The 15,888-nt window shown below is 49.0% G+C and overlaps 1 protein-coding gene across 2 annotated transcripts in view; it reads left to right on the top strand.

The window, feature by feature from the left end:
* Nucleotides 1–571: 571 nt before the first annotated feature.
* The window catches only part of B4GALNT3 (beta-1,4-N-acetyl-galactosaminyltransferase 3), a gene marked incomplete at its 5' end in the record, with an annotated part of 90,548 nt that continues 75,231 nt past the window's right edge, over nt 572–15,888 (top strand). For both annotated transcript variants that reach the window (XM_082666435.1, XM_082666434.1), the window contains one exon: nt 572–740. In XM_082666435.1, the coding sequence (XP_082522561.1) occupies nt 572–740 (169 nt within the window). The remainder of the gene's footprint in view (nt 741–15,888) is intronic.

Genomic DNA, 15,888 nt, shown 5'->3' with positions numbered 1-15,888 from the left:
GTCTACTCTAAGGCAGGGGTAGGGTCGCTGCGGGCCACGAAACGCCCCAAGCCGCAGCCTCCCCAACACTACCCCCGCCCCGCGCCCCGCGTCTACAAAGCTTCGACCTCACTCGTGCTTGGGGAGCAGAGTGCAGATCATACCTGCCCCACGCACCCCCGGCTGGCGGAGGCGCCGGGTATTGACCAGCGAGGCCCGAGCGGCCGTCCCCATCCCGGCTCCGCTCGGGGGCGGGGCCCACCTGTGCCGCGGGGGCAGGGCGGGCCCGGGGGCGGGGCAGGTGGGCGGCGGGCGGAGGCGCGGGAGGGGGCGGGGCGCGGGGCGCGGGGCGGGGCGGGGCGGGGCGGGGCGGCGCACCTGGGTAGCCTCCTCGTGGGCACCCCGAGAGCGGGCGGCGAGCGAGGAGCGGTGGGGCGGCCGGCAGCAAGCCCGCGTCCGGGCGTGGGCAGGAGCCGGCGGGGCCTCGGGAGGAGCATGAGCCGGCGCCCCGCGGCGGGGCGGCCTGGTCGGGCGGCCGGGGCGCGGCGCTGAGAGCCGGCCGGGGCCGGGCCGGGGCCAGGGGCTTAGGGCCATGGGGGGCCCCCGGGCCGCGCGGCTGCTGCTGCTGCTGCGCCCGGTCAAGCTGCTGCGGAGGCGCTTCCGGCTGCTGCTGCTGCTCGCCGTGGTGTCCGTGGGGCTCTGGACTCTTTATCTGGAATTGGCGGCGTCGGCCCAGGTCGGCGGGAACCCCCTGAACCGGAGTGAGTAGCGCCGGGGCCGCGGCAGGCGCGCAGCAGGGAGGGGGCAGGGCCGGCGGCTCCCGCCTCAGGGGGGACCCACCCCCCATTTGAGACCCGGTCTCCACCTCGCTGGGTCTCCAGGTGCCGGGCGCCCCGCGGGAGGGAAGCCGGGGGAGCCTCGGGGCCACCCCTGGCCGCACTCGGCTCGCAGACCCGGTACCAGAGAAACGCGTCGACGCGGGCTGAGGTCCGTGTCTGGGGCGCCTTCGGCCGCCTCCACCAGGCCGCTCGCTCCGGTCTGCGCGACCCAAACTTTGCTACCCGCCTTCTCCGTGGCTCGCTCCGTTTGCTCCCCTGCGGCGTTTTCGGGCGGGGGTCCTTTATTTTAACGATACCGTCGTGAGCCACTCGCCTCCCCCTCTTCCCACAGGCCACTCCCCTCCCAGCCCCTTCCTCTTCCTTCAAGTCTCCCACCTCCCTCGAGCGGTCCCCTCTCCTGGTCCTGGCCACCCTCCACCCCCAGCGGGTTGTCTGCAGCCCCCCTCGGGAACCCTGCGGAATGAGCTGAACCCCCATATCCTGCTCAGGGCAGCTCAGTGGACCGGGCAGTGGGTAGATTCCTGCTTCTCTTTTTCCACGGAGCCAGAGCCACTTAAAATTTCTGTCTCAGTTTCCTCCTAGGAAAACGGTGGGGATGCTCTCTTTCTCTTTTTACTTCAACAGGCATGCCTGTCCGAGGTGGTTTTCAGTTTACACTGACAGAGTGAAGTAAAACCTCCGAAGTGTCAGGCACTGTGTCAAAGGTCGCTGCAATAGTTGGAAAAAAGAGAAACTCCCAGAACTACTAGGTGCCCTTCCCAATCCTGAAGGGGGGAGGTTTATAATTCCAGACAACGTGTGGAATTACAAACATTCCCCCTTTCAGGAAAACTAAGGGACGACGGATGGAACTCTGGTGAGAAGATGCTCTAAGTTCTTGTGTCAGCTGTTCTGCCCAAGGCTGGGTGTGGTGCTTTGCCTCCTCTTGTGGCCAAAGACAGGGAATTACTAGGGTCAGTAATTGAGCTGGTTCAGGACAGAGATGGGTATTTATGGCGGAACCTCTCACTCTGTGGCTGCTGAAATATTTCTGGCTGTGTGTTTGGAGACTGGCCTTCCATTCCTGGTTCTGACGCTAACTAGTTGGGAAATCCAGGCACAAATGGCAGCTTCTCAGGTAGAAGGAGGGAGTTGGTCCCTTTCAATGTGAACACTACGATTGTGTGATCTCCCCGCCTGAGCATTTCCAGGGTCAGGGAGCCCAGCACACCACGAGGAAGGGACTTCCCAAGTCAGGTCCACAGGTCTCAAGTAGGAAGAGCTCTTCCTTCCGAAGACCAGTCTGCCTTCCCTCAGCTCCCCAGGCCTTGCTCACTCCTCTGAAAGACAGAGCGTATCTACTCTTCCATACCACGGCCACTCAGAGGGTCCCCTGTGGAGGAGCCCAGGTGGAGTGTGGGTGGGTGGGAGGCCCCGGGAGGGATCTCCCTTCTCTCCTCCTTGGCCACCATCTTGTTTACCTGGTAGCCAGTGGAGTCCACTGCACAGATTGAAACCAGAGAGGAGAGACTTCCCTGGCGGTCCAGTGGTTAGGACTCCACGTTTCCACTGCAGGGGGCACGGGTTCCATGCGTGGTCAGGAAACTAAGATCCCGCATGCTGCGGCATGGCCACACCCAGAGAGCAGAGCAGTTGCTTTGTGACCCTGAAATGAATGGCCTCCCATCCGCCTCCCTCACCCCCCAGCACATACTTTTCCTTTACCCCAAGTGAACTTTCTCCTCAGAGACCGGAAGCAGTTTGCCATAATTATCATCTCACACCTGGCTCCCAACCTCTGTCTCCTATTGGCTGTCTCATCCTTAGCCATCAATTCCTGGGTCAGTTTCTTTTCCCTTCTAGATGCATCTTCACTTTCTGACTGGGTTTCCTTATTCTTTGTTTCCTTTTCCAAAGGGACCCTTCTCCAGAAGAATGTTCTCAGCTTCCTAGTCCAGAACTGGCTTTCCGTTTCCCTAACTGTTGTTTTTAACGGGGGCCCAAGCCTGGGCACTGATGGATCCCTCGTACCTTCTTCTCAGCCTCCTAGAGCCCTGAAGCCCACCTGCTGGCAGGGTGGCTTGTCATGCCGGGCTGTCCCATCGTACTCTACTCTTTCCTTGATTTCCTTTTGGAATGAGATTTAGACAGTGGCTGTGCTTTCTGGCTCCTGGTCCCCCGTCCTTTGTTTTTAAGAAGCTCAGACGTCGTGCATCAAAGTCCTGTCTTGTCTTATAGGTCTTACTCCCAGCCATTCCTCTGGAGGGAGAGTGGGGAAGGAGGGATTAGAAAGCACAGCGGTAAGAAGAGGGTTGCTAGCCTTCCCTCGCGTACACCCTGGCATACAGCAGCAACCGGAGCCCCAGCCTGGTTCTGCTTCCCAGCAAGCCACCCTGCCTCTCTGTAGCAGCCCCTGCCAGCTCACTGCACCACCAGCCTTCCTGTCATCTGTAAGGCCAGCCTCCGTTACCAAGAACCTTTCATTTGCCTGTCCCTGTGTGACTGCCGCCCTGATCTGGTGCTGGGAGAAATGTATGGAGAGCTGGTAGTTACAAACTCCAGGGTGGTCAAGTAATGACAGGGAGCGCGCTTCTTGCTTCTTATGGAATAACCCCGTAGTTTGAGATGCGTGATATGCAGTTTGGGCTCCATCTGTAGAAAAAGATACAACCACATTTGGAGTAACTTCAGGGAGAAGCCACCGAAACTTCATGGATAGAAGAATGGGTCCCTTGGACAAAAGAATGAGAGCTGTTTACTCACTCACGCATTTATTTATTTATTATTATTTTTTATAAATTTATTTATTCATTTATTTAGTTTTGGCTGCGTTGGGTCTTTGTTGCTGCGTGTGGGCTTTCTCTAGTTGCGGTGCGCGGGCTTCTCATTGCGGTGGCTTCTCTTGCTGCAGAGCACGGGCTCTAGGTGCGCGGGCTTCATACTCACTCATTTAAACAAATATTTGTTTAGCACGTAGCTCGAGCAGGGCATTGTGCTCGGTCACTTAGATGTGGTGATGACTCTGTTATGGTTTCTGCCTCTCACAGCTTTCCCTCTAGGAGGGGAGTTCAGGTGCGTACATGAGAATGATCATAATAGGAGACAACCGTTAAGTTTTACAGAGGTAGAACCTACACGTTGCTGTGACACTTCTGGAAATGGGACACGGCTCTTTCAGCTAATATTTCATGGAAGTGGTGACATTTCAGGAGATCTTGAGGAGTTGGTAAGACTTTAGTGGATGCAGAAAGAGAAAGCTATTCCAGGCAGAGAGGGCAGCAGAAGCCAAGACCAATAGTCAAGGACAAGTTAGTGTTTGGAAATGTTGAGCGTCTGGGTTTGGTGAAGCAGAGGGTGTGAAGGAGGATAGGGGATGGTGCCACAGTATGAAAGACTCTGAGGAACAACCTCAAAGGGTGGTATTTATTCGTAGATAAGAGAAAGCAGTCGAAAGTTTTAGAATAAGGTGGTGTTGTAGAATGGATAGGGAAATAGTAAAACTGTTTAACCATACTGTACTTTGGTATGGATGGTGGTGCTGGGATGGGGCGGAAGGTTCCTTACTGTGGCTGGCATTAGTCTTTAGCTGCTGGGTCATGGAGCTCTCCTGAGGACAGGTCAGGGCTCTAGTGGGACATTCAGAGGGCCTGGGGCAGTCACTATATACCAACACGTTCATAAGTTCCAGTATTTTGAGAACTGGCACAGGTGTACCGGTGTGTACTGGCTGAGAGCAACCCCGGGCCCAGACTATTATTATTGGAAGTTAAAGACCCCGTCCTGGCAGCTTTTAATGAGCTATACCCATTTGTTCAGACTGGATTAGCTACGTCCTGCCTGAGGGCAGAGGTCTGGACTAAAATGGTTTCTAGGTTCTTTGCTCTATAATTGACCTGCTGCTGAGACCAACTCAGTGCTGGAACCAAGCGATCACAGCTGGCCACAGAGCCAGGGCCAAATGGTGGTGCACACCGGCCTCTTTCCACATCTCACAAGGCTGGGTCTGCAATGTCCCCATTTAAGTGTCCAGTGTACCTGCTAAACCCCAAGGTGTTTCCAAGCCTGAAACTTATAACACATCTGTCCGGCTGGCCCCCGCGATTCCTAAGTGACTCCGAGTGGGCTGCGGTGGCATAGCCACAGATGTCAGGCGGGCCCTGTGGCTCCCGGGGTCGCCACAGACATTCCGATTTGGAAGGGAGACAAACCCTCCAGTGACAGAGGTAGCTCAGGGCAGAACGGTAATCTGAGACGCAGGCCAGGAGAGAGGGAAAAACAGATGAGACAGATGTGTGGGCAGAGCGGGAAGGCTGTGGCTTAGAGCTGAGCCTCAGAGCAGAGGCAAGTGTGGAGGGAAGCACAGCTGCTTTGTGGGCCCCTTGGGCCCGGGACCCTGTTGCATGTCGCCCCGGCTGGGCTGCCCCTCTTTCCCATGGAGCCTCTGGCTCCCTTTCCTCCGTCCTGCTTACCTCTCTTTATGCTGCCATTCTGGCCACCCGGCCGCTGCCTGGAACTTCAAGTCAGTAATCAATTCAGGGCAGATACTGGGCACTCAAATACCTTCTGGTTATGGACGGTAAGCTCTGAATTTCCAAGCACCTGATATTTTCACTGGCAGATACTTGGCTTATCAGTGATGGATCCAAGAATAGAACCTAGGAATTCTTGTTCCTTGTACCATAATACGTACAAACAGCGATAGCCTTTACACACAAATGCAAAGGATAAGAATTAAGCCATCACTGCTTTTCCTGTTAAAAGTGTGTTTCCTTTGGACCAGCGCCGTCTGCACCAGGACCACAGGGTGTGAGGACAGGGGCCCTCACCCAGGCTTGGCCTCTCCTTTCCTGGTCTCTCTAGTCCTTTCTGACGTGGCCGCAGAATCCCAGCAGCACAGCCGGCCCTGCTGTCCTGCTGTCACCCAGGGACCCTCGTGTGGGCTGAGGCCCCGATCTCCTGCTCGGTGGTGATTGGGCTGCCGGCGGCGCCTGTCCTGGGAGGTGTCCAGATGCCCCGCACGGTTCTGACTGCTTTGCAGCACGAGGCCTTTGAAGCAGCCACTTCTGTGCTGGCTTTAGGAGTAGCTGGCGGCGCGCTGCAGTAGTTTTCCAGGCCCCAGAGCCTGGGCTGGGCTTTATGGAGCGGAGCAGGGCAGCCGCCAGAGCAGAGTTTGCTTTGGAAGGGGGCCTGGAGGCTGTTCTTGCAGTTGGCCGCTGACTGTCTGCTTCTCTACCGAGTTGCACCGCTCTCAAATCCTACCTTTTAATTTCCACGAGCACGCTTCCTTCTGTCCGAGGATGATGAGGTCTCAGCTAGGCCAAGCATACGTCCTGAGCTTTCAGATAACCCTCCTTTGACCTTGTGATCCACAATTAATAGATTTATATGTTACCTGATATAAAAAGTACTACTGGAAGGGGTGAGAGTAGTTTGGATGGGGTATATATAAAGGGTCCCGGGCTGGATATGTTATACATTTGAGCAAAGCATGACGGATAGATTAAATTTTTACAGACCCTTAGGTTCCAACAAGCACTGCTTTCAGTGTTAGAAGTATCCATATATATTTTTTAATCTCTGTGATGTTTTAGTATGTAATTTACTTCTTATGCTAAACTTTAAAATTTTTTTACCATTGACCAACTTTTGTAGAAAATAAGCATGCAAATTGTCCATGTGGTCCCTTTTTTTTTTGTTTTACTTTTCATGGAAGTACCTTTTTTTGTTTGTTGGGTTTTTTTGTTTGGCTTGGTTTCTTTTTTTTGGCCGCCCCACGTGGCTTGTGGGATCTTAGTTCCCTGACTAGGGATCGAACCTGGGCCCCTGGCATTGAAAGCCCGGAATCCTAACCACTGGACCACCAGGAAATTCCCATGGGAGTATGTTATATGTACAGAAAAGTGCACATGTGAGGGTACAGCTTGATGAATCTCCACAAACTGAGCATACCGTTGTAACGAACACCCCGATGAAGAAACAGAACGGTACCAGCGATTCCTGTCACTACCATAAGCATAGATTAATAGAGTCTCTTTCTATACTTTATGGAAATGGAATCACACAGTATGTGATTTATTTTAAAATAATATTTCTTTATGATTATGAAAACAACACATGTTCATTATACCAGATAATGGCTGTGTATCTGGACCACAGTAACCCCTATAAAATTACCTTTTTGTGCATGAGGCACCTAGTACAACTGATCCAATAACTTAAGGAGGGGCAAGACCCAGGACCTAAGTGCTATGAGATATAGCCCTGTGACATTCTCCAAGGATGGGATTGAGAGTCATTGCTTATCCTGTGTTTGAGAACCTTCCAGAAACGTTTCTTCTGGTCTTTATTTTTTGTTCCCAGTTTTAGAGATATAATTGACATATCGAAGTGTACGACATATCGAAGTGTACGACATAATGATGTGATATTTGTATACATTGCAAAATGATCACCACAGTAAGTTTAGTTCACATCCATCATCTCACATAATTACAATTTTTTTTCTTGTGATGAGAACTTTTCTTCTGATCTTGATATTAGAACTGGCTCTGCTCTCTTGAGCAGTCCGTTTGTTTTCATTTTTATTGGCCATGTAAATTATATAACCACACAGGTTTCTCCCTTTGTGTTGGTTACTAGAAAGCTTTAGAATTCAGTTTTTGGTTCATTTGGAAAAAAGTGTAAAAGATTTTACGATTTGCACTTTGGTACCAATTTTATTCCTCTATCTTTTTCTTTCTTTCCCACAACTACTATTAGTTTATGTCATCTTATATTCTGTGGTACTTGCAAGCCGCTTTAACTTTTTCTGGACCAAATCAAGGCATAAAGAAATAATAAAAGTGCTATGGTATATATAAAAGTATGAAGAAGAAACTGACAGTCACCTATAATCCCACTACTCTGACCTAGAGATTCTTGAAAAGAAAAAATAAAGTATAGGGGCTTCCCTGGTGGCGCAGTGGTTGAGAGTCCGCCTGCCGATGCAGGGGACATGGGTTCGTGCCCCGGTCCGGGAAGATCCCACATGCCGTGGAGCGGCTGGGCCCGTGAGCCATGGCTGCTGAGCCTGCACGTCCGGAGCCTGTGCTCCGCAACGGGAGAGGCCACAGCGGTGAGAGGCCCGCGTACCGCAAAAAAAATAAAATAAAATAAAGTATAATAGCTGTGATAACCAGATGCTGGATTCTGGAAAGAATTCTAGATTAAACACCCCCCCCAAAACATGAATTATTATTTTCCTGATGTTTTTGTTTTTAGTCTATTTAGGTATTGAAAAATTGAATGACATTCAAAAATAAATTCTCACCTCCTTATGTGTGAAGTGGACATCAAAAGCTTGGAATTTACTGACATGCTGGGGCCTGAGCCACTGTCATTGGAAACAATGACATAAATGTAAGGAAAATTTAATAAAGCTTGGGGCACCCCTGACAATACTAATAAAACAACCGAGGGGACTGGCCAGGAAGGCCAGGAACCTCAAGTTTGTCCTTTGGGCTTCTAACCTCCCCCCAGGCCAGTGGGGGGACCAGGAGCCTGAAGAGCTGTGGCTTCTGGGTGTAGAAAGTCACGAACATGAGCCGTCCAGCCCCTTTACTAACAGATGAGAAAACAGGCCAGGGGAAGAGGTGTTAGCTGCCTCCTACCCATTTCTTCTCTTCTTTTAAACTGTGTTTTTGGGAATTCCCTGGTTAGGACTCGGCGCTTTCACTGCCAGGGCCCAGGTTCGATCCCTGGTTGGGGAACTAAGATCCCATAAGCCATTGCAGGTGGAATTGCGCTTTATGGCACCAAGGCCTGGGAAGAGGGCCCAAGGTGGGAAAAGGAGAAGGAAAGGTGGCGGTGGGAATAGAGGAATGATATTCCAGACAAACCATGGAGTTTATAGAGGCAGACCTGGGAGACACTGTGGGTTCAGTTCCAGACCTCCACAATAAAGGGAATATTGCAAGAGGGTCACACAAATGTTTTGGTTTCCCAGTGCATATAACAGTTATGTTTACACTATACTGTAGTCAATTAAGTGTGCAGTAGCATTATGTCTAAAAAAAAAAAATCTACATACCTTCATTCAAAAATACTTTATTGGGGGCTTCCCTGGTGGCGCAGTGATTGAGAGTCCGCCTGCCGATGCAGGGACATGGGTTCGTGCCCCGGTCCAGGAAGATCCCACATGCTTGCGTACCGCAAAAACAAACAAACAAACAAACAAACAAACAAAAAAAACTTTATTGGTCGAATTCGGGGAGAAAACAATTTATTGGTTAAAAAAATGCTAACCATCATCTGAGCCTTCAGTGAGTCATAATCTTTTTGTAATAGTAACATCATTAAAAAAAGTAAGTAACATCAACGATCACAGATCACAGATCACCATAACAAAGAGAATAATAATGAAAAAATTTGAAATAGTGTGGGAATTACCAAAATGTGACACAGAGACACGAACTGAGCAAAGGCTGTTGGAAAAATGCTGCTGATAGACTTGCTCGACACTCAACGCAGGGTTGCCACAAACCTTCAATTTGTAAAAAATCCAGTATCTGAATTGGGCGATTGGTATTGACATGTATACACTGATGTGTATAAAATTGATGACTAATAAGAACCTGCTGTATAAAAAATAAATTTAAAAAGAAACTAATACTAAACTTTCATATGGAAATATGTTAATGTAAATGTTTCAGACATTACAGGAAATTCCTAAAAATCTTAGGTATAATGGTATATGGTATAATGTTATAAGTCATAATGTTATAATGTTATAAGTTATAAGCCTGGTATAATGTTATAAGTCATAATTCTAGTTATTATTTTAAAATGCATGTTATATATTATTTTAAAATGCATGTTATAAAATGCATGTTTAAAATGCATGTTATAAGTCATAATTCTAGTTATTATTTTAAAATGCATATCTCAGAAATAACTAAATTTCTTTGTCAATTGCATTATTATGAACTTTCATCAAATCTTTAACCGTGGTCATTTTTAAGTCTTTAGTCATTTACAGACAGTTCTGGGTGTACTCTGGTGCTTTTGCAAAAATGTGCCTATAAAAGGGTTTCACCTTCAAGGAATTCATGGAAAAGACTCTGACAAGCACAGGTTTCTGATAACTGACTATACTGCCGAACTGAATGAATAAGCATTTTCTGAACTCTAATGGAAAACTGATGAGTTCATAAAAGTGCTAACAAAAGATCAAGATGAAAAAAAAAAATTAATTACATGGGACTGAGTGAACTGGTGAGGATGATTATAATTTTTGTGACTTTCTGTTTGAATAAAAAAAAATCCAATATCTGCGAAGTGCAGTAAAGCCAGGAAATTGAGTGATGTGTAGTTTTCAGTTTTTTTTTATTTTGCAAATCTTGAATGGCTGCAGAGGTGATTTATTTTAAAACTTAAGTAAGATGTTTATGGAGCATTTACTTTTTTGTGGGGGACTGAGTGGGATAAAAAGCATTCATGATCCCTGGAAAAACGTATGGAATTTAAAGACAGGGCAGGGTTCAAATCCAAGCTTTATGTCTCACCAGCTGCAGGACTTTGTATAAAGTACTTATTCCTTTTCAAGCCTCAGATGCTTCATCTGGGTAATGGGGTTATATGACCTCCCTGTGGAGCTTTTCTTATGATTCGATTCGATAAGATTTAGCTAGCCTTGCACATGTGAAGTGCCCGGTTAGATTGAACATAAGCCTAGCACATGTCAGGAGCTAGGAGAGAGTTGGCTCCCATCTCTTCCCCTTCAGAGTTTACAATCTGGTAAGAATTAGAAAAAGGCTGGCAGGCAGGAGTGTGGAGATGCATTCCTCAGCTGGCCCTCTTGCCACTGTCTCTCCAGCTTCTTGGCCCGTGACACAGCTGTGCCCGGTCCCTCTGCCGTCTCCAGGCCATCCACGCCCGCACCTGCCACCACACGCGCATTCTGCCACAAGACTCTTTTCCATCCTCCATCTTTCTGTCTGCACCCCAGACACAGATCTGCACTGATGGGGAGGGGTGGGTTAGAAGTCAAGGGTTTTGTGGAGAATGAGAGCCATTTGGCAACGGACCAGGGCACCAAAGTTCAGCAGTTGGGCAACGTAGCCTGTCACTCTACTGCGTGTCCCTGAGTATGCTCGGAGGACTTTCGGGTCTCAGAGGCAGGAACACTGGGCTTTATCTCTGTTTTAATCTAAGCTCTGAAGCTGATTTATCGCGGGTGCTTGCACAGGTCCTGTTTCTTTTGAGGGCTTCAGTTTCGCAGTCTTCCATTCAATGGGATGCTTGTTTCCGGGTCTGGTTTGGAGCCACTACCGTGTCACAAAGGGGCCACGGGGCCAGTCCATCTTTGGACTTTGGGCTCCGGTCTTTCAAGACTCAGTTGCCTGGCGGAGGGGTGGCAGTTATCCCAGCGCTTCTGGCTATTTGGCCCCCAAGGTCATCCCTGACAATGTGGCCTCCATTCAGGCAGTTGCTTCAAAGATTAAAGGCCTCTCTGCTGAGATCTTCTTACAAATCCCTTGATCCTCTCCTTTCCACCCTTCCTGCCAACCGGGGTCCAAATGGATGTGTGCAGGCCTGTTCACATGCACAGCCCCCTCGCCGGCCAGCTGATCTCTGGACCTCTCACCACCACCTCTTAGCCAAAGATTCGGGGCAGGGGGGTGCGGTGAGGACTTGGGAGGCTTCCCCAGGAGCCAGGCACAGAGTGTCGGGGTGAATTCTCAGTTCCTGGTTCTGCTTCTTTATTTCAGCTGAGCAGAGGGCTGGGAAAAGGGAGAGGCTGAGAGCCCATCTCAGGTGAAGAACTTCCAGCAACAGAAGGCAGGCAAGCTGCATAGGCACAAAGAAGGGGTAGAAAATTAGGTAGGGACCTTGAGGCAGAGGCATCTGCCCCATTTTTTCTTTGGATTCAATGACTGTATTTTTCATATCTGTAAGTTTTACTTGGCTCTACTTCAGATTTGGTTCCTTTTTAAAAATTGTTCTGTTTTTAATACTCTAAAATTAATTTTGCCTAGTATGTTATCTAGAGCTGCACCAATGTTCACATCTTCATTTTTTGACTCCTGGAGATTGCCCTTACTTTATGGAGCCCTTAGCTATGTAAATAAGTTTGTCAAATTTTATGCAGCATTTCTTAGTGTTCTGCTGTATTTCCCCAAAAGAAGAGCTCTGGCTTGAAGTTTTTTATTTTTTATTTATTTTTTAACATCTTTATTGGAGTGTAATTGCTTTACAATGGTGTGTTAGTTTCTGCTTTATAATAAAGTGAATCAGCTATACATACACACATTATGGCTTCAGTTTTTTTTTTTTTTTTTTTTTTTTTTTTGGCTTCAGTTTTTAAGACCTCCTCCAGCTCCAAGATTCTGTTGTTATTGGGGTGTGTGTGTGTGTGTGTGTGTGTGTGTGTGTGTGCATGTGCGCGCGCGCGTGCGTGTGCCTAAGCAAAGGCGGCTATTTGGAGGGGGTGTCTAGCATAAGCTAACTATAAGTTTAGGGAACTCAGATCCTGAGGGCAGAGGCTCCCACAGTGTGAAGGAGATGACATCGGACGGGTGGTTGTGACGTGATTGCAGAGTCTCGAGTGCCAGGGTGCTCGCGTTTGGACTTGGTGGAGAGCAATATAGAATTTTTTTAATTTCTTTTTTTAATTGCAGTACAGTTGATGTACAATATTATATAAGTTACAGGTGTACGATATAATGATTCACAATTTTTTTAACTTTTTATTTCATATTGGAGTATAGTTGATTAACAATGTTGTATTAGTTTCAGGTGTACAACAAAGTGATTCAGTTATACATATACATGTATCTGTTCTTTTTCCGGTTCTTTTCCCAGTTAGGTTGTTACAGAATATTGAGCAGAGTCCCCTGTGCTCCACAGTAGGTCCCTGTTGGTTATCCATTTCAAATATAGCCTTGTGTACATGTCAATCCCGAACTTCCTAACTATCCCTCCGCCCCACCTTTTCCCCTCTGGTATCTTAAGTCTGTTCTCTAAGTCTGTGAGTCTGTTGTGATTCACAGTTCTTAAAGGCTATACTCCATTCATAGTTATTATAAAATATTGACTGTATTCCCCGTGTTGTTCAATATATCATTGTAGCTGATTTTTTTTTTTTTCTTTGCGGTATGCGGGCCTCTTACCGTTGTGGCCTCTCCCGCTGCAGAGCACAGGCTCTGGACGCGCAGGCTCAGCGGCCATGGCTCATGGGCTCAGCCGCTCCGCGGCATGTGGGATCTTCCTGGACCGGGGCACGAACCCGTGTCCCCTGCATTGGCAAGCGGACTCTCAACCACTGCGCCACCGGGGAAGCCCCTGATTTTTATTATACATAGTAGTTCGTATCTGTTAACCCCCTACCCCTTTATTGCCCCTCCCCCCTTCCCTCTCCCAACAGGTAGCCACTAGGTTGTTCTCTTTATCTGGGAGTCTATTTCTTTTTTGTTATATTCACTAGTTTGTTGTATTGCAACATAGATTTTTGAAAGCAGGGATTTTATATGATGAAGGCAGTGTTTCTTATTTTCATCCACGGATTCATGCTTTAATTCTTCAGACACTTACTGGACACCTTTTTTTTCTTTTTTTTTAAAGCAGTTCTTTATTTATTTTAAAATTTATTCTATTTACTTTTTTCGGCTGCGTCGGGTCTTTAGTTGTGGCTTGCGGGGTCTTCGTTGCAGCACCTGGGCTTCTCTCTTGTTGTGGCGCACGGGCTCCAGAGAGCGTGGGCTCTGTAGTTCGCGGCACGCGGGCTCTTGTGTGAGGTGCGCCAGCTCAGTAGTTGTGGCACATGGGCTTAGTGGCTCCGCGGCATGTGGGATCCTAGTTCCCCGACCAGGGATCGAGCCCACTTCCCCTGCGTTTTAAGGCGGATTCTTTACCACTGAACCAGCAGGGAAGTCTGTGGACACCTTTTATGTCCTAGGAACAGTGATTATTGGCAGATGAAGCTGCTGGAGGTTCGTAAGATGGTTTGGCGACAGAGGCCACCTAGGTGGTCACTGCAATGACCTAAGGTATGGGCGATGAGTGCCTAGCTGAGGAGGGTGACAGGAAAGCTGAGACCTGTCAGAGAAACACATGACACTTTGGCAGTATTGTTGATGCAGAAGGTGATAGGATACTAACGTTCTGAGCTTCACACGTGGCCCTCTGGCTACGCTCTGCCGTAATCATTTAAATTAAGGGCCGCCTTGCACACCCAGTATCTCAGAAGTGGTCTCTGGGGAAGAAAGTGCCTCTGTTTCTTCTTACACTTTCCTCTGGGACCTGGATGCCATGCTGGTCCTTCAAGAGAATACATACAAAGGGACAGGAGACAGACACTCATTCACCAAATATGTAGTGAGTGTGCGTACGTGCTAGGCAGTGTTGTAGGTATTAGGGATGGAGAAGGGAACCAGACATTTCAGGGCTCTGCTGTCATGGAGCTTACATTTCATGAGGACAAGACAGGTAATGAACACTTCAACAAAGAGATGAGAATTTCAGATGGCGGTCAGGTCTTGGGAGAGAATGAAACAGGTGATGGCACAAAGTTTTTGGACAAAGGGTGGGAGAATTGAGGCCGGGAGAGTGAGGGGCTCCCGAGGGTCAGTGCCACAAGCACCCCAGGAATTCAGAGGATGGGAGCTGGCAGAGTGGGGACGGGTGGACCAGGATCAGCGCTCGTTTTCAGGAAGGGTATCTTCCTGCCACCTCCCATAGTCCTGGAGCAGTGTCCTCCTTCCCCCTCCTTCTGGGGGGATAGGGTTGGCCTCACACTCTTGGTTTCCTGCTGGGAGTACCTGAGCCAGGGGCTCTGGCCAGGGGCTCTGTCTAGGCTTGGGGAGAAGTAATACAGTAAGTCCTCTACAAACGAACAAGTTCCGTAAGTCCGATTTGTTCCTAAGTCCAACAAAGTTAGCCTAGGTACCCAACTAACACAATCGGCTATATAGTGCTGTACTGTGATAGGTTTATAATACTTTTCACACAACTAATACATAAAAACAAATAAACCCCAAAATTAAAACATGTTTAATCTTACAGTACATTCCCTTGAAAGATACAGTAGTCCAGCACGACAGCTGGCACACAGGGGCTGGCATCGAGTGAACAGGCAGGAAGGGTTACTGACTGGAGGAGGGAGAGGAGGTGGGAGATGGTAGAGCTGAAGGGTCGCCAGCAACAGGAGACGGAGGAAGCTGCAATTTCACTCACACCTGACGTTGATGGACTGCACGTTTGTTATCTTTGAAATTTCGCAACTTGAAGGTTCATACGTAGGGGACTTACTGTAACGTCTGTTTTTCCTTCATTGCAAACTTGGATCCCAAAACTGGGGTGTGGGGAGCACATCCTGTGGGCATCCCCGTTGGAATGAACCTCTGCCCCCCTCCCTCACTCTGCTTTTTTGTACTCCGTTAGGGTACTTCTCAGAGGCTGCCTTGCCTGGGTTATTTCTGTTTGTCTGTCTTCCCCCAGGAGATTGCATTTCTTGAGTGCCGGACCTGGGCACTTCCCCCTTGGTCTCCCTGGTGCAGAGATTTTTAACCTTTTGTGGCTTGTGTACCCTTGTAAGAATCTGATGAGGAAACTGGCGACCCTCTCCCCAGAAATTTGCCTCCCCCCTCATATTTTGCATAATATTCTGGGGAGGTGCACAGGCCCTTGACACCCCTCCGTGGATCCCTAGTTGAGAACTCTGCCTGAGTGCCTTGCCCGATACCTGCACATGGTAAATTCTCAGAGTTTGGTTGACTTGGGGACATCCTCCCAGTTAAATCCCTCTACCCTAGTTGCGGTGGTGGGGAGGGGAACAAAGAGCGAGGAAGCAGTCCGGCTGCTAGGAGATGCAGAGGAGCGTGTATAAACTCTGGGAGTGACTATCCAGAGAGCAGTAGCTTCACCGTCGCTTCTCGCCATGGGGAGCCGGAGCTGGGGTCTCCTGTCCCTCGGGCTGGTCTTCCTCAAACTCTTCACCGCTGCTCTGCAGGCTCATGATACCCTTCTGCCTGCCGTTCACGCCCCTGCCCATCCTGTCGGCCTCATCCCTTTCCTGAAGCCTTCCTCGTTGCTTCTGTGCCAGCTGACCTCACCC

Source organism: Grampus griseus (assembly GCF_964374135.1).
Source record: "Grampus griseus genome assembly, chromosome: 11".
Lineage (NCBI taxonomy): Eukaryota > Metazoa > Chordata > Mammalia > Artiodactyla > Delphinidae > Grampus > Grampus griseus.
The sequence above is the reverse complement of the archived record's forward strand: the minus strand, read 5'-3'. Positions and strand labels throughout refer to the sequence as shown.